Here is a 26816-nt window from a genome sequence, read left to right as displayed (position 1 = left end):
TATATGGGTACTGCCTTCCCAGGGCATCAGGCGCCCCTTGCTGGTACAAAGGTCTCCCCTCCTGCCTTGTATATACCCACTGTCTGCCCCCCAGCCAGCTCTCCTGCTCATGTCCCCCTCTGCCCCGGTTTCCCAGCAGGGCCCTGGTTAGCTGCTGCAGCTCTTGGCCCCCAGCACAGTGGCTGAAGCATGGGGCCCACAGGCGCACAGTAAGACATACCCAGCCCAAGGGTTTATTATAAAGACCTTTTATTTGGAATGAAAATATAGATCTGGCCCTGCACAGGGCTCTGTGTGTGGTTTTTTTCTTTTCCTTAATTGCATCTAGGCAGAAGCCACTTTGCTGGGTCTGAATGGTCCCTGCTATGACTGCCCCCCTGTGGCTATTAAAGAGGGCACAGTCACATAAAAACAGGGGTGGGTTCCAGGGCCCGTGCCATGCTCTGACCCCACTGCACTGGCATGGTGGTGGCAGCTGCAGACCCAAGTCTGATTTAAAGGGGAGGGCTGAGCACAGCGACCCATCGATCTCGCCCCCTGTGCTCCCATGGGCACAGGAAGACGGGGGTGGAGCCAGGCTGCACCCAACCTCCGCCAGCAGCATGGGCAGATGGGGGTGGAGCTTAGCATTTGTTTCCCCTAGATGTGTGCTGGGAGGGGAGGGGGTTGCGCAAGCAGAGAGGGGCCCCTGCATGAGGCTGGGAAGAAAAGGACAGAGCTGAACCCAGCACCATCCCCCACCATGGGGCTGAGAGGCAGGAAACCACCCCCCAGCACATCAGCTTCTTGGGGTGAGTGACCCCACTCACTGGGAGGAGCTTCCAGGAGGGGGTGATGCTGCCTAAGGCAGGGGGGGTGTGAGAGAACCAACCACTCCTTTAAGAGGTGGGGTGTTTTGGTCAGCCATATAAAAGAGGGAGAAGTTTCCCCATGGCAGAGCAGAAAGGGAAGAGGTGGGAGTGGGGCCCAGGGCCCCCCCCTCACCTCAGGGGGGGGCAGTTACTGGCAGCGCCGAGGTGAAGAGTCAAAACCCTGGTTTATGCGATCCCTTTAAGGAGGGGGGCACCGCGCCCCCCCCACCCCCACCCTAGACATCCCCATTCTCGATGCGGCTCAGCTGCTCCTCCAGCCTGCTGATGCGCTCACCCTGCTCCTTCACCTGCAGCCGCAGTGCCTGCAGTTCCTGCAGCACCTCCTCCAGCCGCCCACCACCCTGCAGACAGACAGACAGACCGACCATCAGCCACGGAGCCAGAGCCCAGCCCCCACCCGCCCGCCTCCCTGCAGACCGACTATCAACCATGGGGCCAAAGCCCAGGACCCCACCCCATGGGCAGTGGGTGAACCAGACATGGGGAGGCTAGCCCCCCCAGCCCCGCCCCCCTGAGGCCCCGCCCCTTCCATACCCACCAGAGCCCAGCCCCCACTGTAGCCGCTGGCCCCTGCCCCAGGCTAGCGCACCCAGACCCCCGGCTGGCCTCCCCGCCTCTGAAGGCACAGGCCCAGGGTTGTGGCTGGAGCGGCCCCAGGTCAGCATCACAGCCCCGGTGTCACAGAGCGGGGCCAGACAGCACAGGCTCATGTCACAGGGTTGGGCTGGGCAGGCTCGAACCCAGGTCAGGACAACAGTGGGATGCTGTACATACCCCGGGGGCAGTGCTGATGCTGATGCTGGGCACCGTGGCGGGCGCGGCCGTGGCACTGAGGCGTGTGGCACTGCCGGTGCTGGAGGCAGGAGCTGGGTGGCTCTCATGCAGCACATTCTTCTTGCTGATTTTCAGGTCCCGCTGCTTGCTGGGCACATAGGCTTCGCGCAGTGAGATCAGCACGGGACCTGCTGTCTTCCCGGCCACCCATTCCTCGGCCTCCATGGCTGCATCTGGCCCAGCCGTGTCTGGGTACAGGTCGTCCTGGAACAGGTCCGACTGCAAGGGGGAGAGACACAGGGTCAGCCATACAGCACCAGCCTGTGGATCTCCCAACCACTGGGGAGGAGGCAGCCCTCCTACTATGGGCAGCCCCATGCCAGCAAGAGCTGAGGCTGGGGATTCCCAGCTCCAAGACGCTGGCTTGGAAAAGGACTTTGTTGGGGGGAGTTAACTCCTTCCTGTGAGGGGCAGCAGTAGCATTCCAACCGGACCTGCTACAGCCACTGCTCTGCACCCAGCCCTGCTCCCAAGGAGGGGGACAGAACAGGGATGTCCCCCACCCAGTCTGACCCCCAAACACAGTATTCCTCTCCCCCTGCCATGCCAGGCACTCACCTTCCTTGGCACTGTCATGATGATGGGCTCACACTTGCGCTCGTGAAGCTTGTAAAACCTGCACATTTGGGGAGTATAGGAGTTAGCGGAGCAGAAGTCACCCCCCCCCCATTTCCTCTAGATTTCCCCCATCTCCAGGATCACTGCCACCCCCCATCCCTCTATCACTGCCAGCCACACCCCACATGCCCTGTTTCGGGAGCCCGCACCTGGCGATCTCACACTTGCTGACGTCCAGACCCCGCTTGGGCATCCAGCCCATGCCACGCTGGGGCTCCTTGCTGGTGAAGGTGTTCAGGAAGTGGATGTAGGGTGGCTCCTCTGTGATCTCAAAGTACCGGATGCTTGAGTCCCCCTGTGGGTGAAGAGGGAGGCAGAGAGAAGTGTACATGCATGTTTGGGTGGTGGGGGGCGGCGGCATATGGGCATCATCACACCACCCAATCCCCATGGACACTGGCAGTGCCACCTGCCCCCACCCCCGACCCATCCTCTACTTGTAAGGATCAGCACTCGCTGGTCCCAGCCCCTTCCCTGTGGGGCCGCAGGCTGCTCCTAACAGCGTTAGCCTGGGGTCAGCAGGGGCATGACATCCCCCGACGGTTGGACCCCTACCTTGCCACAGACATAGATGACATTGGTATCGGGGTCGTAGAAGGGCAGCAGGGCTCCGTTGCTGGAGTCCAGCTCCTGCAGCGCCATGGGCTCTTCCAGGTTCTCCTGCAGTGGAATGGGGAAGGGAGGAGATGGTGATGGAGAGAATAAGCCCCTCCAGACTCCTCCTGTCCTGAGACCCCCTCCCTCCCTCCCGTCAAAGCCAAGATATTACCTACAGACATGCTTCAGGGCTCTGGGGTCAGGAAGGGATCTCATCCTTATGGAGAACTGGCTTGGGGAAGCCAGCATCTCCAAGATCACTGCAGCCCCCTCCCATCTCCCCCTCCAGTCCCCTACATCCAGGATCACTGCCCTCCCCCAAACAACTCCCCCTACCTCTAGGATCACTGTCCCCCCTCTCTCTCCCCACCTCAAAAGGGAGTCCATCAGCCCCTCTCCAGCATTATCACCAGTATAGCTGCCAATGATGGATCCCTGGCTCCAAGTGGTTTTGGGAAGGGGCAGGGCTGGGCTCCTGGCCTTGCTGGTAGCAGGAGACGGCGGGTCAGCATCTGTGCGGCAATCCAGGACCTTGCAGGGCAGCCAGGACATCACTACTCTGCCCTGGGGCAATGCCATGCAGCCCTGTTGGTGCAAACTGGCATACCTCCCATCCCAGGGGACCCTCATAGAATATCAGGGTTGGAAGGGACCTCAGGAGGTCATCTAGTCCAACTCCTTGCTCAAAGCAGGACCAACCTCCAATTAAATCATCCCAGCCAGGGCTTTGTCAAGCCTGACCATAAAAATCTCTAAGCAAGGAGATTCCACCACCTCCCTAGGTAACCTATTCCACTGCTTCACCACCCTCCTAGTGAAAAAGGTTTTCCTAATATCCAACCTAGACCTCCCCCACTGCAACTTGACACCATTGCTTCTTGTTCTGTCATCTGGTACCACTGAGAACAGTCTAGATCCATCCTCTTTGGAACCCCCTTTCAGCTGCTTTCAACTACCTATCAAATCCCCCCTCATTCTTCTCTTCTGCAGCCTAAACAATCCCAGTTCCCTCAGCCTCTCCTCATAAGTCCTGTGCTCCAGCCCCCTAATCATTTTTGTTGCTCTCTGCTGGACTCTTTCCAATTTTTCCACATCCTTCTTGTAGCGTGGGGCCCAAAACTGGACACAGTACTCCAGACGAGGCCTCACCAATGTCGAATAGAGGGGAATGATCACGTCCCTCGATCTGCTGGCAATGCCCCTACTTATACAACCCAAAATGCTGTTAGCTTTCTTGGCAACAAGGGCACACTGTTGACTCATATCCAGTTTCTCATCCACTATAACCCCTAGGTCCTTTTCTGCAGAACTGCTGCCTAGCCATTTGGTTTCTAGTCTGTAGCAGTGAATGGGATTCTTCCATCCTAAATGTAGGACTCTGCACTTGTCCTTGTTGAACCTCATCAGGTTTCTTTTGGCCCAGTCCTCTAATTTGACTAGATCCCTCTGTATCCTATCCCTACCCTCCAGCATATCTACCACTCCTCCCAGTTTAGTGTCATCTACAAACTTGCTGAGAGTGCAGTCCATGCCATCCCCCAGATCATTAATGAAGATATTGAACAAAACCGGCCCCAGGACCGACCCTTGGGGCACGCCGCTTGAAACTGGCTGCCAACTAGACATGGAGCCGTTGATCACTACCCGTTGAGCCCGACGATCTAGTCTGCTTTCTATCCAGCTTATAGTCCATTCATCCAGCCCATATTTCTTTAACTTGCCGGCAAGAATACAGTGGGAAACCATATCAAAAGCTTTGCTAAAGTCAAGGAATAACACATCCACTGCTTTCCCCTCCTGGGCACCCCTGCCCCCTGTATTCACGAAGCCCCCAGCTCACCGGGTCCCAGAGCGCCAGCTGCCGCTCGCTCATGCGGCTGAAGCCTGTGGTGAAGATCTTGCCGTCAGCCAGGAAGATGGCACGCATGGGCCGTGCTCCCTCATGTGCACGCTCCTTCTCCTGTAGGGTGTGTGTGTGGGGGGGAGACAGCAGGGTGAGGGACGGACTGACAAACAGCCCCCCGCCAACCACCAGCTTCCCCCTCCACCCACCAACTGTTGCATGGCAAGAAGAGTCCTGGGGCCACCCCCCCAGAACTTCAGCTCCACTAGGGTAAAGGAGTCAGGTTCACCCCCACCACCAGGGGGCAATGACAAACTTACTGCCCACCTCAGCATTGATGGGAGCAGCTGGTGCCTTTAAATACTCCCCGCTCCCCAGATCAGGCTTCTAACATCTCTGGGCCCCACATTCAGCCAGGGGGCAGAATGGGTCTGCAGAGCACAGGAGGGAGGGGAACCCCCAGGCAATGCTGCCAGGGTGAGGGAGAACCCAGAGGCCATCATGTAGGAACTGGGGGTCTGGGGTCCAGGGTGGATCTGTCCCACCAGCTACAGCCCACACCGGGGGGGGGGGGGGGCCTGGAGGGGGCCGTACCGCCACGACCACCCCTCGGCGGGGATCCACGATGCGCACGCTCTTGTCCTTGCAGGCGGAGCAGAAGAGACTCCCGTCGTGGCTCCAGCTGACGTTGTAGATGAGGTCGGGGTGCATGCTGTCCAGGTGGTACAGCTCCTCAGCCGTGCCCACGTTCCACACAATCACCATGTTATCACAGCCTGTGGGGACCGGTCCATCACTCCTCGACCCCCAGAGACAGCTCCCCCCAATCCCCAACTCCTCGGACATGCCCATGTTCCACACGACCACCGCATTACCCACCCCCACTGTCCCCACTCCAGAGAGCACAAGAATGGCCACTGGGTCAGATCAATGGTCCATCTAGCTCAGTATCCTAGCCACTGCCAGTGACCAGATGTTTCAGAGGGACTGAACAGAAGAGGGAAATTATCGAGGGATCCATCCCTGTTGTGCAGTCCCAGCTTCTGGCAGACAGAGGTTTAGGGACACCCAGAGCATGAGGTTGTGTCCCTGACCATCTTGGATAATAGCCATTGATGGACCTGTACTTTGGCCTTCACAAGATCCCCTGGCAATGAGTTCCACAGGTTTGACTGTGTTATGTGAAGCACTTCCTTATGTTTGTTTTAAACCTGCTGCCTCTTAATTTCACTGGGTGACCACTTGTTCTTGTGTTATGTGAAGGAGTTGGTAACACTTCCGTATTTTCCACATCATTCGTGATTTAATAGACCACTATCATATTCCCCCTTAGTTGTCTCTTTTTGATATCTCCTTATATGAAAGCTGGTCCAGACCCCTCGTTGTTTTTGTTGCCCTTCTCTGTATCTTTCCCATTTCTAATTTTCTTTTGGAATGGGGAGACCAGAGCTGCACACTGTATTCGTGGTGTGGACATACCATGGATTTATATAGAGGCATTATGATAAGACAAACTATCTATCCCTTTCCTAATGGTTCCTAACATACTGTTTGCTTTTTTTGGCTGCTGCTGCACATTGAGTGGATGTTTTCAGAGAACTATGCACAATGATCCCAAGATTTCTTTCTTGAGTGGTAACAGCTAATTTAGACCCCATCATTTTGTATGTATAGTTAGTATGTTTTCCAATGGACGTTACTTTGCATTTATCAACATTGAATTTCATCTGCCATTTTGTTGCCCAGTCACCCAGTTTTGAGAGATCCTTTTGTAAATCTTCACAGTCTGCTTTGGATTTAACTATTTTGAGTAATTTTGTATCGTCTGCGCACTTTGCCACTTCCGTTTATCCCTTTTTCCAAATCACTTATGAACATGTTGAACAGCACTGAACACAGTACAGATGCATGGGGGGGCCTGCTCTTTAGTCAGTTTTCACAGTGAAAAACAGTATTTATTCCTACCCTTTACTTCCTCTCTTTTAACCAGTTCCTGATTCATGAGAGGAACTTCCCTCTTATCCCATGACTGCTCAGTTTGCTTAGTTTGGTGAGAGACTTCTGACAAAGGCTTTCTGAAAGTCCAAGTACACTATATCCACTAGATCACCCTGGTCCATGTTTGTTGACCCCCCCGCCCCTAAGAATTCTAATAGATTGGTGAGGCATCATTTCTCTTTACAAAAAACGTGTTGACTCTCCCTAACATATCATGTTCATCTATGCGTCTGCTAATCCTGTCCTTTACTAATTTGCTTGAGATTGAAGTTAGGTTTATTGCTTCAAAGCCATTTAAAACCAAAGCAAACAAACAAGGCTTTACATTAACTATCCGCCAGTCATCTGGTACAGAGCCCTCCACATACAGCCCCACCTGCTCCCCTTGCTCCCCTGCAGGGACCCTGCCCCACCCCACCCCACCCACAGAATCATGGGGAGGGGAGGCTGTACCTGCGCTGAGAAGGACATTGCGGGCGGTTGGGTGCCAGGTGACGATGCCCACGCGCTTCGAGTGCCCCTCCAGGGCCACCACGGGCTCTGTCAAGGGCTGTGTTAGTCCATTCTCTGGGATCTGCCAGACCTGTCAGGGCACAGAGGTTAGAGGGGGCCTGTGGGAAGCCTGCACACCCCCCCCCCCACTGTGCCCCCTCACCCCACCAGAGAACGCTCTTGGCTGACACAAGCATCTGCTCCACCTGCCACCACGGGCATGCCCTGACACACACGGGGAGGAGACAGATTGCTAATCACACCGAATCCAGACAGAGCTGGCTGCCCCTGCCCCAAACCCTTCTCCCACATAGGGCCACCCCTGCCCTCAGCCCTCTCACCATGACGGTGCAGTCCTCGGAGCCGCTGGCGATGACATGGTCATTGTGCGGGCACCAGTCGATGTCCAGGACAGGGCCCGTGTGCCCACACACTGTGGGGTACGACTTATCGATGCGCCCTGTCTGGGGGAGAAGGGCAGAGTCACAGGAGATTTCTTCCCAATCTACCCTGACCCGCAGTCCCCTACTAATCCAACCCTGGACTCCTCCTATACACTTGCAATCCTGTTGATTTTGGGGGGGGGTCGAGGGGAGGGGCATATTTGCAGGGATGCACATGTGATGCAGCTGAGAACAAACTCATTACATCTGTGAACTACAAAATTCCAGGACATCACCTTCCCAACTACACTGTCCCCTTAATGCCAGGGGCAAACAGCTGGAGGCACGGGGGAGAACAGTCCCTCACAGACCCATTCTCCACCCACACTGCTAACCACAGCTCTCCCATTTCCATCTGTCCTGAGGCTTAAAGCACATTAGTGTCACCAGTGCAATGAGCTGGTAGGACTCAGCTCCTGCCCCCCGCTATCCCAGTCACCTTGAGCACTGGCAGCACCATGAAGGCCCCTCCCCCGCTGGCCTCCACGATCACTGCCACGAACTTGGGGTTGACGGCACAGAAACTGCTGTCCCAGGTGACGCGGGAGACGCGGATGTCATCATAGCACTGGTCATTCTTGACGGGCTGCCCAAAGACATGGCGGAACTTGCTCTGGCGCACAACCTTCCTGAACGACATGGCTGGGGGTGGGGGGGGCAAGAGTCAGAGAGGGCAGGCCTGAAATGCAGCCACTTCTGGGGTAGGACACGGCAGTCGATTTATAAGCACAGGACCCTTCACCCAACGCTGAGTGGCAGCTGTCTCTGAGGTGGAGTGCATCTGCTTTATATACAGGATCCCTTGCTCAATGCCAGATGCAGCTGCCTCTGGGGTGAAGCCCGGCAGCTGTACCAGCACAGCCATATTATACAAGAGTCTAAAGAGCAGGAAGTGAATGAAGTATCTGGTGCCACAGTATGGGGGAATTGGGAAGCGGAGACAAGGTCTCCTAGAAACTGCTGCTGGAGCCTTGTGTGGGCAGTAGGGTTGGGCTAGGTCCCGCCAACTCTGATCTACAGGATGTGTGTGTGTGTGTGGGGGGGAGCATCAATCCTACTACTTGGGGCATAGCCAGGAGCATGGGGCCCATGGGAAAGGGCAAGGGGTGAAGGCCTCCCCACAAAATAACCCCAAATTCCTCCCTTACCAGCCCAGAGCTTCGCAGGGCAAAGGGGCCTGCTGGGTCCGGGCTGAAACCCAGCCTGATTCCCACCCGCAGCAGAAACCGATGCCCAGGAAATCAGACACGCCCCAGAGCCAGCCAGGCAAACCCCGCCCCTGCCCCAGCCGCGGGGGGCACACCCTGGAGACGGGAGGGCAAAATGCCATGAACTCTGCTCGGCCAGAGGGAGCGAAACTCAAGGGTGGGGGAGGAAGCACGTTGTAACCTGCGGCCCCCCCCCGGTTTCACCATTTACCCGCAGGATTTCATTTCCCACTTCCCTGTACACCCCCCCGCGGGGCCGGGGCCGCCCCGGAACGCTCGGCGACCCCGCCCCGGAGCGGGATTAAGGGCCCCCCAAAACCCCAGCGCCCCCCCTCCCCTGGGGGCCGCACTCACCGGCCGTGCGGGGGGCTGAGGGTCGGGGCCGCTGCCTGGCGGATGGAGGCGCCGGGCCAGGCCGGCAGGAAGTAGCGGGGGAGGCCGCTCCCTCCACCTGCGTGGGCCGGGCCGGGTCTGGGACTGGCTGCGCCGAGATCGGCCCGCCCCGCCCCGGGCAGCGAAGGGGGGGTCAGCTGGAGGTGGGGATGGGCCAGCAGGAGGGGCAGGGAACAGCGATGGGCCAACGTGGGGGGATGGGCCAGGACAGTAGGAGGAGGATGGGGGGCGGGACAGGGAATGGGGATGGGCCAATATAGAGGGATGGGGTCAGGACAGTGGCAGGGGGATGGGCCAGTGAGCGGGGGATGGATCAGGACAGTAGGAGGGGGATGGGCAGGGCGGAGGGAATGGGGATGGGCCAGCAGGAGGGGTGGGGAACGGGGATGGGCCAACATAGGGGGATGGGTCAGGACAGTGGGAGGGAGATGGGCCAGTATGGGGGGAATGGGTCAGGACTGGGAGCAATGGGTCAACATGTGGGGGATGGGCCAGTTCAGGGGAGCCACAGGGAGGTGAGGATGGATCCTGTCATCTCAGACACCCATGGGGGGCTGGGACTGACTGCTGTGAACCGCCCCACACCCCAGGGACTGAGGAGATGGAGCATCCCCTTCTGGGCTCCCTCTGTCAAACCACGGGGGGAGAGAGGCCAGTCTGTGATGGGGACTGGTTGGCTCCAGGAACCAGGGAATGAGAGCCAGGGCTTTTCCCCTCCAGGCGACACTGGCTCCAATCCAGATACGTGGCTCTCCACGTCCCTTTGCGGAGGTCCCCAAAGAAGCACAGGACACCCTCTCCAGGAACACATTTAATAAAACCAAAAAGAGGACAAACGACATCACACCCGTGGAGCCTGGGCCAACAGGGGGCAGACCCGCTGTGGGCTGTCAGACACAGGATGTCCCTCTCAAGACTGGCGTGTGATGCCTCCTCCCTGGGGGTGACAGCAGCTTTATTGCTACCGCGTCCCTAGCTGGACTGGCATAGCGACCTCAGAGCAGAGCAAAAGCTTACTAACATATGGGGTGCAGCAGGTGGCCAAGCAGCATCTGTACCAGTCACTCCGAGCCACATAGCTACCAAATCCACTGGTGCTGGACATGGCAGCACAGCAAATGCAATGAACGATCCCAGTCTCCTTGCAGACCAGGAGGACACACACAGATGGGGTCCTCACCTTAGCTTGGCATCACTGGGTAAAAGGAACCCTGAGATGGGGCCGTGAAAGTGCAGCAACTGTGACTGTAGCAGGCGACTGGTGGCCTGTGGGATGCAGGGGGCAGAATATGGCCCCAAGGAGGGGAGTGGAATTGGACTGTGGGGAGCTGTTGTGACTCAGGTCCGTTCTGCATGGTGCTCTGCTCTTGCTGGGGTGCCTGGGCCTTAGCTACAGCTCGCTGGGCCTGCTCCACCTGTGCTAACAGAGTAGGGGGCAGGTTTAGGAGGGGCAGCTGTGTTAGTCTGTCTCAGCAAAAACAACGAGTCCTTGTGGCACCTTAGAGACTAACAAATTTATTTGGGTATAAGCTTTTGTGGGCTAAAACCCACTTCATCAGATGCATGGAGTGAAAAATACAGTAAGCAGAATATAATAGCACATGAAAAGATGGGAGTTGCCTGGGTGGGAGGGGTCAGTGCTAACAAGCCAATTCAATTAAGGTGGAAGTGGCCTATTCTCAACAGTTGACAAGAAGGGGTGACTACCAAGGGGGAGAAGGGAATTACTTTTGTAGTGCTAAGGAGGCCAATTTCAAACAGTTGACAAGAAGGGGTGAGTATCAGCAGAGGGAAAATTACTGTTAGTAGCAACCCCTCCCCTCCCAGAGTAGGGAGGTTAGCTCAAGCAGTTGAGGTTTATGGTTTTAGCTCCCAAGGTCACGGGTTCAATCACTCCTGCCAATGGCCTGTGTGGGAAAGAGGGGCTGTTGTCCTGCTTCCTCATTCTTCACTCCAGGAATGAATTTGCAGCTCCTGTCTTGTCCTACTGGGGTCACTGGGCAGATCCAGACTAACTGGGGTCTGGATCCCAAGGCCCCCGATGGATCCCCTTTTGCCATGCAATTGGGCAGTTCCTTGGAAATGTGGGTGAGCCCCCAGCTGGAGGTAGGAGAAAATCACTTCCCCCTCCAACACCTTGTGATGCAGCTCTCAGCCCCCTAGCCCAGTGTCAGTGTGGCTGAGATTGCTCAGCAGGGGGAATCCTCCTCCCCTTGATCCCCCATGCCCCTACCTGCGGTCACTCACCTGGGAGCCCCTGGGCTGACATGAGCTCAGCGCATCTCCAGGGCACCTCTCTTACCCCACTCCCGCCTGGTGGGGGCAACGGTGGCTCTGAGTCGCTAGCAGGAGGTGCTGGTGGGCAGCCAGGCCCACACAATGGACACCCTGCTTGGGCAACTGGGGGGAGCACTGTGTGTGTTGGGGGGAAGGTCAGAATTAACCACATGCCCAAGGGGTCAGAATTAAAGCCATGGGGTGTGGCCCTCTTTGGTGTGTCCTGCCCCCATGGAGTGGAGGGGGGGAGCAGTACCTGTGCCCTGGTGGGTGTGGGAAGGTGGGGATCCCCAGGACAGCCCCGTGGCCTTAATTCTGACCCTTCGGGTGTGTGGTTCTGATGCAGCCCCCTCCCCCAACATACACTTGGGCTGCAGCTTCTGTGTCATGGTCATGTGTGCTAAGAGGAGCCTGGGCCTGCTTTTAGCAGGTCAGAACGGTCAGGCTGCAGGGGCTCAGGGGGACAGAGTTGGGGGGCATCTGTACCCTCAGCGCTGAGTATCTGGCTGTAGTGTGCAGAACAGCCATTGTATTAGAACACAGTGACCTTGGAGCCACACCTAAAGGCAAGATTGCTAAGCACAAATAGGCCCAAAGGGGCAGAGTCCCCTTCACCGCAGTGTCTCCTGGCACCTGTGGGTTGGCAGCTGCAGCCACGTCAGTGTTTACATTGCCTTGCCTAGGGCCAGGTGTTCCTGGGCCATTGACCTGTGTGGAGCTGGGCCTGCTTTGCATCTGCTGAGGATCTGTCCCTGCTGGAGCTTGTCTAAGCTGGGGAAATGGGGCAAACTGGGCCTTGGCACTGGTGTGACTTCTCCTGGTAGCTTCCAGGAGCTGATTGCTCCTAACCAAACCCCACCTTGCACCAATTTACACAAGTCTTTGCACTAGTGAACCTACAATCGTGCACAGAGCCCACCCCCCGCATTGTGGCCAGGCCCTGTGAGGGGAGCCAGTGATCACTCGACTGGTAACTGGAGCTGTGCCAGAGCAGAGGCTGGGCCATGGAGGGAGAGGAGAGCAGGGTCTTGTTGGCAAGGCTAGGCTGAGAAGGACATGCTGGGCGTGTCCCCAGGGCTCCTCCCTTGCTCCTCGGTGAGGGCCGTGGCAAGGGAGGAGGTTGTGTGGCGGCCGCAGCCCGTGCAGAGGTTGGAGCCGAAGAAGATGTAGATGAGAGGGTTGATGCTGCTGTTGAGGTTGATCAGGTAGCTAAAGTAGACCATGAAGGGGAAGATGCGCTTGTTGAACTCCTCATGCTCCCAGGAGACCAGGAAGAGCAGCTGGACGATCTGGAAGGGGAGGTTGAGCAGCACATAGGCTGACAGGGTGGCGGCCACAATGCGGTAGAACTTGCTGGGGGGCCGGGTGTGGCGCCGGAAGGTGCGGGACAAAGTGGCGACATGGGTGGTCACCATGACAACGAAGGGGAAGAGTCCCTCCACCAGCACCTCCAACAGGCGCAGGGGCCACTCGTACTCTCCCCGGTCGCTGTAGCAGACGAGCATCCCGTCTGGATACCGGATGACATCGGCGAAGACGAAGCTCTTGATGGTGAGCAGGGCGGCCACCAGCCAGGCCCCCAAGCAGATGTAGCTGGAGAGCCGCAGGGGGCGGCGGCAGCGGTACCAGAGGGGCAGCAGCACCAGCAGGCAGCGGTCCACGCTGAGGACGGCCAGCAGGAAGAGGCTGCAGTGGTAGGTCATGTCGTAGAGGAAGTAGCGCAGGCGGCACATGGAGGTGTCCAGCACCCAGTTGTCGTCCAGCAAGGTCTCCATGATCTGCATGACCGTGGTGGAGAGGAAGAGGAAGTCAGAGGTGGCCAGGCTTAGGATGAAGACGGACAGGCCCCGGCACCGCAGCCGCCACCCTGTCAGCCAGATGATGAAGGCGTTGGCTGGCAGCCCGATGCCCAGCGTGGCAATCAGGAAGGCTGCTCGCCATGATGCCGGTATAAAGAGTTCCGTCTGGTTGGAGTGTGAGGTGTTAAATGGCTCCATCCACCGCTCCCAGCAGTTTCAGTGGGGGCAGCGCCAGGCAGGCCAACCTGCTAATGGAAGGGACATGGAAGGAATCAGGGCAGGGCCTCTCACCCAACCATTGCCCCTAGGACATGGGCACTGCCAGCTTCATCTCCTGCATCGGAAGTGTGGTCTAGTGGCTAGATCACCAGGTGGAGACCTATTTCTGCCACTGGCCTGGGCCACCTTAAGCCTATAACTTCCCCCTGGTGCCTCAATTTCCCTTCCTCACTCTGAGTCTATATACCTTGACAGCTCTTTGCAGGAGGGCCTGTCTATCACAGGCTCTCCAAGTGCTAGGAATAGTAATCACACCCCTGTCTCCAGGGGAATTTTCCCCAACTCACTATCAGGGAGAGGCTGGCACATGTCCTGAGAAGGGAGGTATTGGGGGTTGGGGAGGTCAGTACTCCTGGGTCCTATTCCCGGCTGCTTCGTTGCAGCCAGCTGCTCCTGTCATGGATCCTGTGTAGCTTTGACACCACAGGGATTTCCATCCAACAGCGCCACCCTTTTCACTCTGATGCCTGTGGGATTAACTGGTTTGTCAGCCCCTTTGGGGCCTCTACAGGGTGGCAGTCAGGATTAGGAATAAATGTTTACCTTGTCAATGGCATTGTGCTAGCACCCCAGCTGAGATCTGCACCTGACTGAACCAGGCACTGTGCAGAGCGACAGTTCCTGCCCTTAAAAACTCTCAACAACCCAAAGAGACAGTTAGAGAGGGGAAACTGAAGCACAGAGAGGTGGGAAATGACTTACCTGAGATCACCCACTGATTTGGTGGCAGAGATGGGTCCCTGAGTCCCGATCCACTGGGCCGCGTTGCCACCCCACAGCCCTCTCATTATGGTACTCAAATAGCCATGTTGTCTCAAAACACTCCCTGGCCAGCAGAGGTCGCCCCGTCCTAGGGACATGGACCTGTCTGGAGGGATCCAGCCATTGCAGCCTGGGTTATTTTGACTGGGGGACAATGTGAAAAGATTTCAGCTGTAGCACAGCTGCCTGGCTGTACAGCCACACAGATCACTGCAAATGCATCACCCTAACCTTCACAGGATATGTACCCCCAGGGATCCCAGAGAGATGCCAACACATATCGGCCATGGTCCCGTAGGATAACGGCACTGTGAATGGATCCAGTGGAACTTCCTGCCACTGGACATGTGGAACTCTGGGCCTCATCATGTACAGGGCTGGCTCCAGGCACCAGCGCAGGAAGCAGGTGCTTGGGGCGGCCAATGGAAAGGGGCAGCATGTCTGGGGTCTTCAGTGGCAATTTGGCAGCACGTTCTTCAGTCTCTTTTGGAGGGAAGGACTGGCCGCTGAATTGCTGCTGAAGAATGAAGTGGCATGATAGAGCTGCCGTCGAAGTGCCGCTGATCATGGCTTTTATTTATTTATTTATTTTCTTCATCACTTGGGGCGGCAAATAGCTGGAGCTGCCCCTGACCGTGTGCAGAACCTAGTTTGGAGACTCAGTTTCTCCTCAGTTCCTCCTTCCACGCTTAGATAGACCCATGCCCGCCTGCCTGGCAGCCGATCGAGGTATTTCTCCCCAAGGCAGTGACTGATCTGTCTGAGCCCCTCAGAGGCCTTGTATCCCAGCAGTGGGGGGAGACCTCACTGGAGCTCTCTAGCTCTCATCGCCAGTGTGGGGGAGGTGTCCTTTCCCAGGCTGTGGTGGGGCAAGGCAGGCTAATCCGTGCTGGTCCTGGCCTCACGCCACTGCTTCTGCTATCAGCTAAGATTCCCCGTCCCTCAGGCGGATCAGAATGTGCCTCATGCCTTGGGAGGCTGCCCCTGATGAGCTGCCTGGAAGCAACGGGGCTGGGGAAAATGGTGAGGGGAAGCAGGGGCTGTTGGGGGAAGAACCGCCAGAGCCCAGGGAGAGGCTGGGGCATTTGCCATGGAGTTCTGGCCTTGATGTGCGGGAAGCTCCCAGGCTGTGTCACCAGGGGGTCTCGGTTGGATGATCACAGCACCCACTTTTGCCTTTCCATGGGGACCATGAGACCATGGGGGCCCAGAGCCTGCATCCTCTGTCCCTCCTCACCACACGCCGAGAACAGCCCCTCCACTCCACTGCCGCAGACACCGGTCGTCACATAGAAATGCCAGCGGGTGTGACCCTGGCAGGCCAGATGCCAGCTCTTGCCCAGGCTGCTGATGTTAGCGAAGAACTGACACCCTCGCAACTGGAGCCCAGATCAGGTCACACCTGTACAGTAGTTTTGCTCAAAACAGGGATTAGTTTTGCAAGAATATACTTAGTGTTTAGACTCTGTGAAATGCTTGTGAGTCGCTGCTTACATTCATCTCACTTGCCATGGCAGCATTCCTTGCTATAGGGAAATATGTAAGTTTTACTTTATAACCTTGAAAATGTTTGGTCTGAGCTTGTGCACTCAGGCCTGGGAATTGTCCTCACAGCCCCCCCACCCCCACCCCCACCCCCCGGATGGGGAAATCATGGACCCTTGCAATACAAATGATTCATTAATGGCCCTGTCAGACCTGGGAAATGCTATGTGCCAGGAAGCTGGTCATGTGGGCTTGGAAGCTGAATGGAAAAAATAAAAGCCATAGGAAAATTTTCCATCTTTTTTTTTTTTAAGCTGTTTGAACTCTGAAGTCAGAGATCCCTCGGGCTGCCTCCTGGATCTGCCCTGAAAGACCCTTTGAAATGACCAGGTCCGGCTCCAGGCACCAGCATTCCAAGCTGGTGCTTGGGGTGGCAATCTGCAAGGGGTGGCAGTCCCTGTTGTTTTGCCCCCAAAGAGCAGCTGAATTGCCGCCGTGGACAGCGGGGGCAGTCCGTGTGCCCTTAGCGCGGCAGGCGCGTTTCCGCGGCGAGGGCAATTCGGCAGCAGGTTCTATGTTTAGCTGTCCGCGGTGGCTTCAGCTAAACATAGAAGCTGCTGCTGAATTGCCACCGCCGCGGAAACACACCTGCCGCCCTAAGGGCACATGGACTGCCCCCGCCGTTTGCGGCGGCAATTCGGTGCGCTGCTTGGGGCGGCGAAAACTGTAGAGCCGGCCCTGGAAATGACAACTCTCAACAACTCTGTCACTTTTAGGATTTAATCGTAACTCATTGGTGTGTACATGTTTGGGTAACCCTTCTGCCAGGTGGAGCCAGCAGCAACAAGGGCCGGGTTCAGTAACTAGGGTTTCCTTTTCAACAATACAACACAAAGGCGGCTCGAGCCCCCACCCAGTGACCTGGGACAATTACACACCACCCCTGGGGCGCCTCTAAGAGCCAATACTTCCCCTCTCACGAGCACAGAGTCTGAATGTAGCGAAAACATTTAATAAAAGGAGGGAAATAACTCAGCATTAATTTGGGAAAACACTGCAACTAGGGTTCATAAACACAAACAACCCACCCCCAAGTAAGTTGGTCAGTGTCCTCAGGCTCTTAAGTCCAGCAACCTAAAAGTCCTTTTAACGTGCCCGTCCCTTCTCTGTACCCCACTTGCAGTTGCTGTCCTTGGCCAGTGCAGCCCCAGAGGTCAGAGGTTCATCTGCAGAGCTCACCTGCTACCCTATCTGTATGTGTGTGTGTCGGGGAGAGGTGGTGGTGGTGGGGGGATGGAGTAGGGAGTATTAACCTGGGAATGTTGCATGGGAATTTTACTAGTTTACTGTCTGCATTGATACTAGATGATGGTGGGATATCAGGGTGTGACTTCACTTGAGGGATGATACTTGAGCAAGTAACCTGAGCCCAGGAGAGGGTTGGAGACAGGTGACACCTTCTGCCCAGGAAACTGGACAAAGTCTGGAGGAGGAGCCAAGGGGGTGTGGCTGGGTGAGACTGCTGTTGGGGGTTTCAGTTAGGAGCTGGCTGTGGAAATGGAGGGAGGCCCAGAACTGGGATCTGGGCTCCCTACCCCCAAGATGGACCTGACTGAGGGGTCCTGTTCCCTGTACCTACAAGCTCTGTTTTACACTGTGTTCCTGTCGTCTAATAAACCTTCTGTTTTACTGGCTGGCTGAGAGTCACAATGAATCACAGGAAGTGGGGGGTGCAAGGCCCTGACTCCCCCACACTCGGGAGGGGCAGGGGGAGAAGTACCTTACATGCTCCACTGCTCAGATGGCCACTTGCTAAGATGTCTTCAGGCTCCCCCTTAACTCAGCGCTCAGTGATTTCAGCTGTTATTGGGGGAGCCTCATTGTCAATGCATACTGGATAGGCATTTACAATAGAGACACTGTCCCAAACTAGGTCTAAAGTACACTGCTACCTCGATATAACATGAATTTGGATATAACATGGTAAAGCAGTGCTCTGGGGGAGGAGGGGGGCTGCACACTCCAGTGGATCAAAGCAAGTTCGGTATAACACAGTTTCACCTATAACATGGTAAGATTTTTTGGCTCCCAAGGACAGTGTTGTATCGAGGTAGAGGTGTTTCAGTGTTAACAAGACACTCAATTAACCCTTTTATTACATCATCAAGAGAAAAAAAAGGCCAAACATTACCTACAACTCCTACACACAACTAGGGTGACCAGATGTCCTAATTTTATACAGATGGTCCCAATTTTGGGGTCTTTCTCTTATATAGGCTCCTATTACCCCCCAGCCCATTTCTTGATTTTTCACACTTGTTGTCAGATCAACCTACACACAACCCAAAGCACTAGAGGCAAACATTCACCTGCAGCCACTCTCAATTCATTGGGCTGTGGAACCTATGTCCCTTGCCTAGCAAATGCTATTTAATTTGAGGGTGAGTCCCTCCATTGGGCTATGCCAGGTTCACACAATAAGGATAACAACTCTTTATTACTCCTCAGGGCCGGCTCCAGACCCCAGCACGCCAAGTACGTGCTTGGGGTGGCATGCCACGGGGGGCGCTCTGCCGGTCGCCGGGAGGGCGGCAGGCAGCTCCGGCAGACCTCCTGCAGGCGTGCCTGCAGAGGGTCCGCTGGTCCCGCGGCTTCGGTGGAGCATCCCCAGGCGTGCCTGCGGGAGGTCCACCAGAGCTGCGGGACCAGCGGACCCTCCGCAGACACGTCTGCGGGAGGTCTGCCGGAGCCGTGGGACCGGTGACCGGCAGAGCGCCCCCCGCGGCGTGCCGCTGTGCTTGGGGCGGTGAAATCGCTAGAGCCGCCCCTGTTATTCCTGCCCAATAACAAGGAGACTGGGGATCCAACACCACCATCAAGTGATCATTTGGGGAAGCAATCCCATCATGCTGAGCGCCTTGGCAGGGTGGGTGTGTCCATGCAAGATTCTGAAGTCTTTTTCCACATCTCACCACTAGATGTCAGAGGAGAGCTCATTCAGACTCTGCTTACATCTGCTTTGCTTGAACCTGTAAATAACTCTCTTATTTCTCTTTCCTAGTTGATAAACCTTTAGATAGTTTATTGCAGGGCGTTGTCTTTGGTGTAAGATCTAGGGTACCAACTGATCTGGAGTAAGTGACTGGTCTCTTGGGACTGGGAGCAACCTGTGATTTTTGGTGTAAGTGACCATTTATCACTAAGTCCAGTTTGTCTGGGTGACAAGATAGAGTGGAGTGTCTGAGGGACTGTCTATGACTCCGGGGGAACACTGGTATAGTGATCCAGGAGATTACATTTGGAACTTGGTTGGTGAAATCTAATGATAGATACTCCACCAGTTTGGGGTGTCTGCCCTGTGTTTGACAGCCTGCCCTGAGGTTGGCACTCACAATCTCATGAGCCATTCCAGACAGCGTGACGGGGGCAGCTGGGCTTGCGGCTGATGCACTGGGGTGGGACCCAGGAGATCTGGCTTCAATGTCTGCCTCTCCCACAGGCAACCATAGGGAATGATGAGCCGTCCTTTGTCTAGTTAAACCATGAGCTCTTTGTGGAAGGGACTGTCTCTTACCCTGCACAGCCCCTGGCACAGCGGGGCTCTGATCTGAGACCTGCCCTAGGTGTGCCAGGCTGTGCCAGCCTCAGGGCTGCTCTAACTAGCTCCCAGCTGGACAGCACAGAATGGCTCTGACCCACTCCCTCCCTCCCATTGCAGGGCAGCATAGACCTGCCAATCAGGGACTGTTGGCCCAGTGAGGGGGTGCCCAGGGTATGGAGAACAGAGAGACCTAGCCCCTAACAGTGAGCGAGCAGTGGTGTTAGGAGTGAGGGGAGGGTGTGGTCAGGACTCCTGGGTCCTATCCCCAGCTCTGCTGCTGATGGGCCAGATGAGCACTGTGCATCAGTTTCCCCCTCTGGAGAGCAGGAGCTGCCCTGCCCCCATGCTGAGTGAGGTCTCCTGTGGGTGGGAGGACTGCAGCAGCAGGAGGCACAAGGTCCTGGGTGGAGAGGTGCCAAAAGGTGGCTTGCAGGGGTTCCCCATCTCGGGGTGGGGCCGCCTTCCTGAGCCAGAGCAGGAGGGGTTGGGATGGGGCTTCCCCTCCTCCCCTCCCACATCCAGGGCCATCCTTAGGCATATGCAGCATATGCAGCTACGTAGGGCACCAAATTGCCTCATATTTCACGATGCCCTAGCCAGCTGCGTGCTGCATACGTGCCAGCACCAGTCCTGGTGACCAGCCCCATCCCTCAGCCGGCCCCTCCTGCAAGTGGCAGGGCTTTCCCTAGGAGGATGTGGGGCCCCAGACAACTCCCTCTGCCCTGCCTCTTACCATTCCCCCTGCTCTGCCCCGGCCTGCCCCCATTCCACCTCTTCCCCCAGTGAAGCCCGCACTCACCGGCAGTGGGGGGAAGCGGAGCAACCTGGCCCCAGCCCGCTCTACTCCACCAGCTCCCAGCTGCGGCACTCCGCTTCCCGCCGCCGGTGAGTGCAGGGAAAGGATCGCCCCCCGCACTCACTGGCGGCGGGAAGCAGTGCGACGCAGCCCCAGGCCGCTCCACTTCCCTTGCCCTGGCCCCAGCCTTGTCGCCCCCTGGCTCTAAGTGCCCACCAATGCCAAGATGCACTGTCTGGCCCTGAGATGGAGACCATGGGCAGGGCCACCTGGGCATCAGTCACACGCTTCCTGGTCATGACTTGTCAGAGCAGGACAAGGCTGCAGAGCCAGCCAGGCAGGGTCCGGTGCCAGCTAATTAGTGCCATTAACGAAGTGTGAGTCTCAATCCCCCCTGCAACCTGCCACCAAAGGCTGGGAGGTCACCCACGGGAAGGGGGGATAAAGTAGGACCTACCTGAAGTGTCTGCAGCGACAGTCAGGCAGGGGTTAGGATGGAGTGAGCCCCCGCCTGGTGTCCAATTGCTGCCCGGTCACTGGAGAAGGAGGAAAGCCAGCAGGAGCAGGACGCTGATTTATATCGGTGGCAGGGGAGGAAGCAGCAGGGGAGGGGTGTGGGGTGGAGGCACATGGTGTGAGCCAGTCGGGAGGGGAGGCAGATACCATCTAACACTGTGGCAGTCCAGCTAGCGCTTGCCGCAGCCCACCTCCAGGCCCCACCCCCAGGCCTCAGGCCCCCTGGGTCCAGTTGGGTTGGGAAGAGCTGACGTCCAGCCTGGGATCCTGTGCTCACATGTCCAGCTAGCTTCACCCATGGCTGCAGACTCCGTCTAGTGAAAGCCCAAGGATGGCCCCTGTGGACAGGGACAGGGCACCTGCCAGTCCAGGGTGGGGAATTCATGGGGTTAGGAGTGTGTGTCTGCAGGGACAGGCTGTTGGGACCAAGTGTCTTGGTTGGGAGAGTTGGGGAATAACATGAGTTAAGAGGCAGTGTCACCTAGTGGATAGAGCACTGGCTGCCAGGAGACCTGCTCTGCCCAGGGCCTACTAGGTAACTAGGATCAAGTCATTTCCCTGCCCTGCGCCTCATTTTCCTCTCCCGCTCTGTTTCTGGCTGGTCTGTTTAGACTGTAAGCTCTTTGGGGCAGCGGCTGTCTCACAGGATGGCTGTACAGCACCCAGCATGAGCGGGAGGGGAGGAATGGGACTGATCTCAGATGGGTCCTGGAGGTGCTGCCGGTCTGCCGCCTGCTCCTCTCCTCTCCTTTGGGGGTCCTGAGGCAGGTGAGTTAAAATTTGCCACCCGGCTCTGTCCATATCACGCAGCAGGCATGTGGTTAGACAAAACTGCCAACCAGCGAGACTGGGAAATGGCAGGAGGTTTTGATCAGCTGCCAGGGGTTGGCTCCAGGTGATCAGTGTGGGGTTAAACAAAGGAGCCGTCCCTGGCCTGGGGAGCATGCTGATCTGAGCTGTGGGCTGAGAGCAGAGGGAGAAAAGGAGGAGAAAAAACATGTGTTGCTCAGCAACCAGTGATGGAGAGAGGCAGGTCGAGAAGGGGTCATTTTGGGGAGGAAAATGTGGGTTTGGGTTAAAGGAAGAGGGAGCATTTCTGAGAATCATATCCCAGGGGGGAGCAGGTGGGTTTATTAATTGAGCAATCAAAGGGAAGCTCAACCCACAGGATCCTCGATTAGTGCCTGTTAGAAACCACTGCTACAGGCGGGGGGACAGCAATACAATGAGACCAGATTTGTCCCAGAGTTTGCTCCACCCTCCAGTATTTGGGGCCTTGCTGGGTTATTTCCAATTTCATTTCCTTGGTGCAGTCCTGTTTATTTACTGAATTCTCCCACACAGTCCTGTGCTCCTGCACCAACAGGAACAATCAGCAGCTGGCCATTTCCTTGCTCAGAAATCCCAAAACCTGCCTCTCCAACCAGTCCTGTGTCCCAAGGAGCTCAGCTCCTCACATCCATGCTCACAACTCCTGCCCTTGCTGTCTGCTGCCTTTCTGCCTCTCACACAATTTGCCAAGCAACCCCCCCTGTATTTGCCGTCAATCCCAGCCAGGGAAACCCTTCCAACCACACAGCTTAACTCAGTTCAGGCTTTGCCTGGTGACTGATTGCCTTGAGCGGTGGCTTCTATTGTCATGAGCTATCATGACATAAAAGGATAAGTGACAATCGGGGCGAGGCACCCCAGCGGGGATCTAAACCCCAAAGAATAAGCAACTGAATCAACTGGTTGCCTACAATATCATTGTACTTATAAAAGTGTAGTGAGTAAGGTATTTTAAGGAAGCCGGGGACACCCTGGTGATTAATATACCGGTAATTGTGAGATGTCTGTGTGACACTGTATGGAATATGGGTGACCATTTATAATATTATCGATACCAATATCACAAAATTGCAATGAATCTTATACCGGATAGGCGATGTAAGTGATCAGTGGAACAGGTACAATTTGTTAAATATGATAAGCTTGTTTATATGTATGTATCATCTTTGTATCATGAGTGCAAATATGTGATATCTCAAACTTGTGCTGTGTATCTGGGTGACACTCCCAGACAGATTAGCATCAGCACTATCTGGCCTGCTTGATGGCCTATCAAGCCTATGAGACAGCAGGACATGTAGGGACATGCCTGTGGACAGGGAACTGCAAATACTTTTCCATGCCCATATGCTGTGAGCTTGTGTTTGGGACAAAGGATGCACAAGCCACATGACAAAGGATATAAAAAGGCAGCTGCATCACATCCATTTTGTTTTCAATCCTGTGTCTCACCTCTGGAGCAACTTCTCTACAAACTGAAGTTTTGGACAAAGGACTGATAGACCTATCCAAGCTTTGGATGTGTTCCAGAGGGACTTTACAAGCCAGCAAACTCACCAATGCTGCTAAAAACCTGATATATGGACTCTGAAGTCATATGTCTGTATCTGATTGCTTTGACCATTTAACAACTCTCTTCTCGTTCTTTCCTTTTATAATAAAACCTTTGGTTTTAGATACCAAAGGATTGGCTGGCAGCGTGGTATTTTGGGTAATATCCAAAGTATTACTGATCTGGTAATGTAGCTTGCCCTTTCGGGATCAGACTAACATTTTGTATAATGAATAGAGTTTTAAGTAACTTCTTGCTTTCCCGGATCTATGAGCCAGTTGGGAGCCAGAGAACTGGAATGCAATAAAGAGATCTGTTTGATTTCTTTTTTGCAGCTTCTTGATAACCAGCGTGGGGGAAATCAGGAGCAGTTTGTGACAGGTTGGTGAATCTAACGTCACTGTGAACCACCAGTTTTGGCTGCCTGCCCTGACCCTGGCATTTTCAGTGTGGGCTACTCTAGGCACCTCGGGTCACAGTCTGTAATATCACTGCATGTGGAATCATGGATACTCATGGACATTAAGCTTTAAAGTCTGTGACCAAACAAAAGGAGAAACAGATTTTCCCGCAGGTGGGCAGGGAGGGCAGCTGTCTCCCTGTCTCTAATGGACATGGGTCATTGTGGACCCTAAACAATAGAAGCCCCAATTACATATGAGGCAGCAGGGGGATGGGAAATCCATAGGAAACACACACACAGGGGAGAAAACCCTCCAAAGAATACTGGTAAAATGTTTATTGGACTAGAAAAAGAAGGGGAGAGACCCCCTAGTTATCCATCACTTCAGAGGCATAGGGTAACGCGCCTTCAGAGCCTGTGAAAGTTGGAGCCATTAGCTTGTGGGGCTAGAGATACTGGCAACCTGGTGTGAGTAAGAAAACTGCTTAGACAAAGATTGTGACTGGCCAAAACAAAGGTTTGGACCCTAGGAAGCGGGTTTGTTTTGTTTTTTTGTACTCGTGCCCTGTCTTTTCCTCTAGCGTAGTATCATTAAAAGCAGGGCTCCCCAAATTTTTTCCCTGACACCCACCGGTACAACTGCAATAGGCGCGGTGATGCATGTGGGGTCATGTTCCCCCTCCCAATTTGCTGCTTGGCTTGAACTGAGCATGCTCACATGGACTGAACATGCTCAGTGACACTGCTGAAGCTGGCTGCCCTCATGCTGCCCTCCCCCTCCACTATTGGCATGCATCGGCCCTCTCTCCCTGCAGCTCACTTATTGGCACTTCTGGAGGGAAATTATGAATGTTAATTATTACTCTCACGCTGTAATGCAGGGATCGGAATCCTTTGGCATGTGGCCCATCAGGAAAATCCGCTGGCAGGCCAGGACAGTTTGTTTACCTGCAGCCACCGCAGGTTCAGCCGATCGCAGCTCCTACTGGGCACAGTTCACCATTCCAGGCTAATCAGGGCTACAGGAAGTGGTGGCCAACATATCCCTAGGCCCAAGCCGCTTCCCACAGCCCCCATTGGCCTGGAACGGTGACCTGTGGCCAGTGGGAGCTGTGATTGGCTGAACCTGCGGACACTGCAGGTAAACAAACCGTCCAGGCCTGCCAGCGGATTTCCTTGATGGGCCACGTGCCAAAGGTTGCCAATCCCTGCTGTAACTAAACAATATACGTGTTTCCTCTTCATTTCAATGGAAGCTCTTGTAATGAGAGAAGTCCTTAGTAATACGCCCCTGAGAAATGCTTCAAGATCTTTGAAACCAGTTTTAGTCAGACTACACTTTAAAAAAACCAGTTGAGCGCAAAATATGGTGTTCAAACAGGGGAAACACAAGTTCGTACCAAACTGAACAATAAGCAACCAAACAATGTTAACAACATGGTTAACAAAACACATTGTGTAATTATTTGTTGATTTTTAAAACAGAAGAGTTGTTGCCCAAGATTGTCAATAAAAGTATAAAATTACTCACGGACCAGCAGTCTTCTTAATAGGGTGGACATGCCTGTTTCTTCTTGCACAGCTTTTCCAGCTGGGTGTGTGTGTAAGTGAGGCTCATCCTGATCTCCTCTTCAATTTTCAGCCTTGCTTTTTTGATAGCTGCTGGTGCTGAAAATCCAGCTTCACAAAGACATGTTGTTGCAACAGGAAGGAGGACAGACTGAGGATGCCCCACCCTGGTGAGAGCTGGATGGGTGGGGAGGGAACCCTGCAATGGAGGGGGTGAGTGCCTCCTAGCATGGACAGCAGAGATGGGAGGGGGGAAGGAGACAGGTCAGTGCTCTGGGGAGGGGGATACCTGACCCCCCCCACTGCAAAACATTACACTCACTCCCTACCACCAGCAACCGAGATGGAGGGGACAGCTCGGTGCACCAGTAGGGGGATCCCCAATTCTCCCCACTGCAAAATAGCCGCCCCCTGCCCCGATGCCTGCAAGCCCGATGCTGAGGAAGGGAGGAGGAAACCTTCCAGCAGCAGCTCTGCTGCTCCCCTGACCCCAGCTTCCCACCCTGTAAAATCCCTTTCTTCCAGGCCATTCCCCTCAAACTCCCCCCACACATGGTCTCCAGGCAGGCTCTGTCAGGCAGGGCAGGTGGAGAGGGCTGTGTGCCCTGGAGCTGTGCTGAAGGGCCAGGGTAGTTTGGAGGGGGGGCAATGCCCCTACATGCCCCATCCCCCATCTCCACCCTTGCCAGCAGACCTCCCAGGACTGTATCGCATCCCACAGAGTGGGAACCCCTGACTTAACCCTCTGCTCTTTAACTTAATCTTCATTTTCCCATAAACCATCTCAGGGCTGTTGTACCAATGTAGGTGTGAGTCCCCAGCTAACCTATGAGGCTGGTGTGTGCTCTGTCTCTCTACAGGCAGCAAACATAGCGGTTTCAGTGAGTGTCCCGGGAGAGGGACTGGACGCTGCAGGGAGACATCCCTGGGGAACGCAGGGACTGGGGTGGACGGATTGTTACCAAGGCAAGGTTTGGACTGGCAGCCTCTTGAGGAGTTTGCCGGGAGAGCAGACAGGCTGGGAGCTGGCACATGGTCTCATTGCCAGAAAAGCTCACTGTTGCTGAGGAAGAGGGGTAACACAATGACTCTCAGTTCTAGGTGTATTGAAATACTCCTGCCATTAAACCATTCAGCAGCAATCAAAAAAGCTAACAGAATGTTAGGAACCATTGACAAAGGAATAGATAATGAGACAGAACTAAGTCAAATATGATGATGATTACTGAAAATCCTATTCATCATATAAAAAAGTTCTACCAATCCCAAGGACTGAGATCCCAGTACTGACTGGACCACCGTGAATATAAACATTGGACAATAACCTATGGACTAATTCTGAAAGAACTCTTTGCAACGACAAAGCTCATCACCTCCGCTATGAATTGGAATCTCAAGAATTGTACTCGTGCCTGTATGTATGCTGATCGTTTAACCATACTCTCTCTCTCTTTTCTTTTGAAATACATTTTAGTTTAGTTAATAAGAATTAGCTGTAAGCATGTATTTGGGTAAGATCTGGAATATTCATTAACCTGGGAGGTAATGTGTCCGATCCTTTGGGATTGGTAGAACTTTTTTATATGATTAATACAATTTTCATTAATCCTTATCATACCTGACTTGGGTGTCCTGGTGGAAGCCTGAG

The 26816-nt window shown here is 55.0% G+C and overlaps 2 protein-coding genes across 5 annotated transcripts; both read right to left on the bottom strand.

Annotated features, from left to right (window-relative positions):
• Window positions 1-232: 232 nt before the first annotated feature.
• Window positions 233-25176, bottom strand: LOC123369418 (coronin-1B-like). 2 transcript variants are annotated; one of them, XM_045014992.1, is made up of 11 exons: window positions 25131-25176; window positions 8137-8339; window positions 7596-7718; window positions 7216-7345; window positions 5359-5540; window positions 4762-4881; window positions 2880-2984; window positions 2474-2619; window positions 2265-2322; window positions 1647-1925; window positions 233-1213 (listed from the first exon to the last, which is right to left on the bottom strand). In XM_045014992.1, exons 1-11 carry the CDS (start codon window positions 25159-25161, stop codon window positions 1088-1090), a joined length of 1503 nt encoding a protein of 500 aa, XP_044870927.1. In that variant the 5' UTR covers window positions 25162-25176; the 3' UTR covers window positions 233-1087. The 2 variants fall into 2 exon arrangements, with proteins under 2 accessions (XP_044870927.1, XP_044870928.1); XM_045014993.1 differs by lacking the exon at window positions 25131-25176 and adding an exon at window positions 9260-9415.
• LOC123369419 (probable G-protein coupled receptor 152) lies at window positions 11003-20933 on the bottom strand. Of its 3 annotated transcripts, XM_045014994.1 has the most exons (3): window positions 20755-20932; window positions 14356-14559; window positions 11003-13622 (listed from the first exon to the last, which is right to left on the bottom strand). In XM_045014994.1, exon 3 carries the CDS (start codon window positions 13570-13572, stop codon window positions 12616-12618), a length of 957 nt encoding a protein of 318 aa, XP_044870929.1. In that variant the 5' UTR covers window positions 13573-13622; window positions 14356-14559; window positions 20755-20932; the 3' UTR covers window positions 11003-12615. The 3 variants fall into 3 exon arrangements, with proteins under 3 accessions (XP_044870929.1, XP_044870930.1, XP_044870931.1); XM_045014995.1 differs by lacking the exon at window positions 14356-14559 and having other exon boundaries at window positions 20755-20933; XM_045014996.1 differs by lacking the exon at window positions 14356-14559 and having other exon boundaries at window positions 11003-13619; window positions 20755-20933.
• Window positions 25177-26816: the final 1640 nt, after the last annotated feature.

Source organism: Mauremys mutica, chromosome 4 (assembly GCF_020497125.1).
Source record: "Mauremys mutica isolate MM-2020 ecotype Southern chromosome 4, ASM2049712v1, whole genome shotgun sequence".
NCBI classification, from domain to species: domain Eukaryota; kingdom Metazoa; phylum Chordata; order Testudines; family Geoemydidae; genus Mauremys; species Mauremys mutica.
The sequence above is the reverse complement of the archived record's forward strand: the minus strand, read 5'-3'. Positions and strand labels throughout refer to the sequence as shown.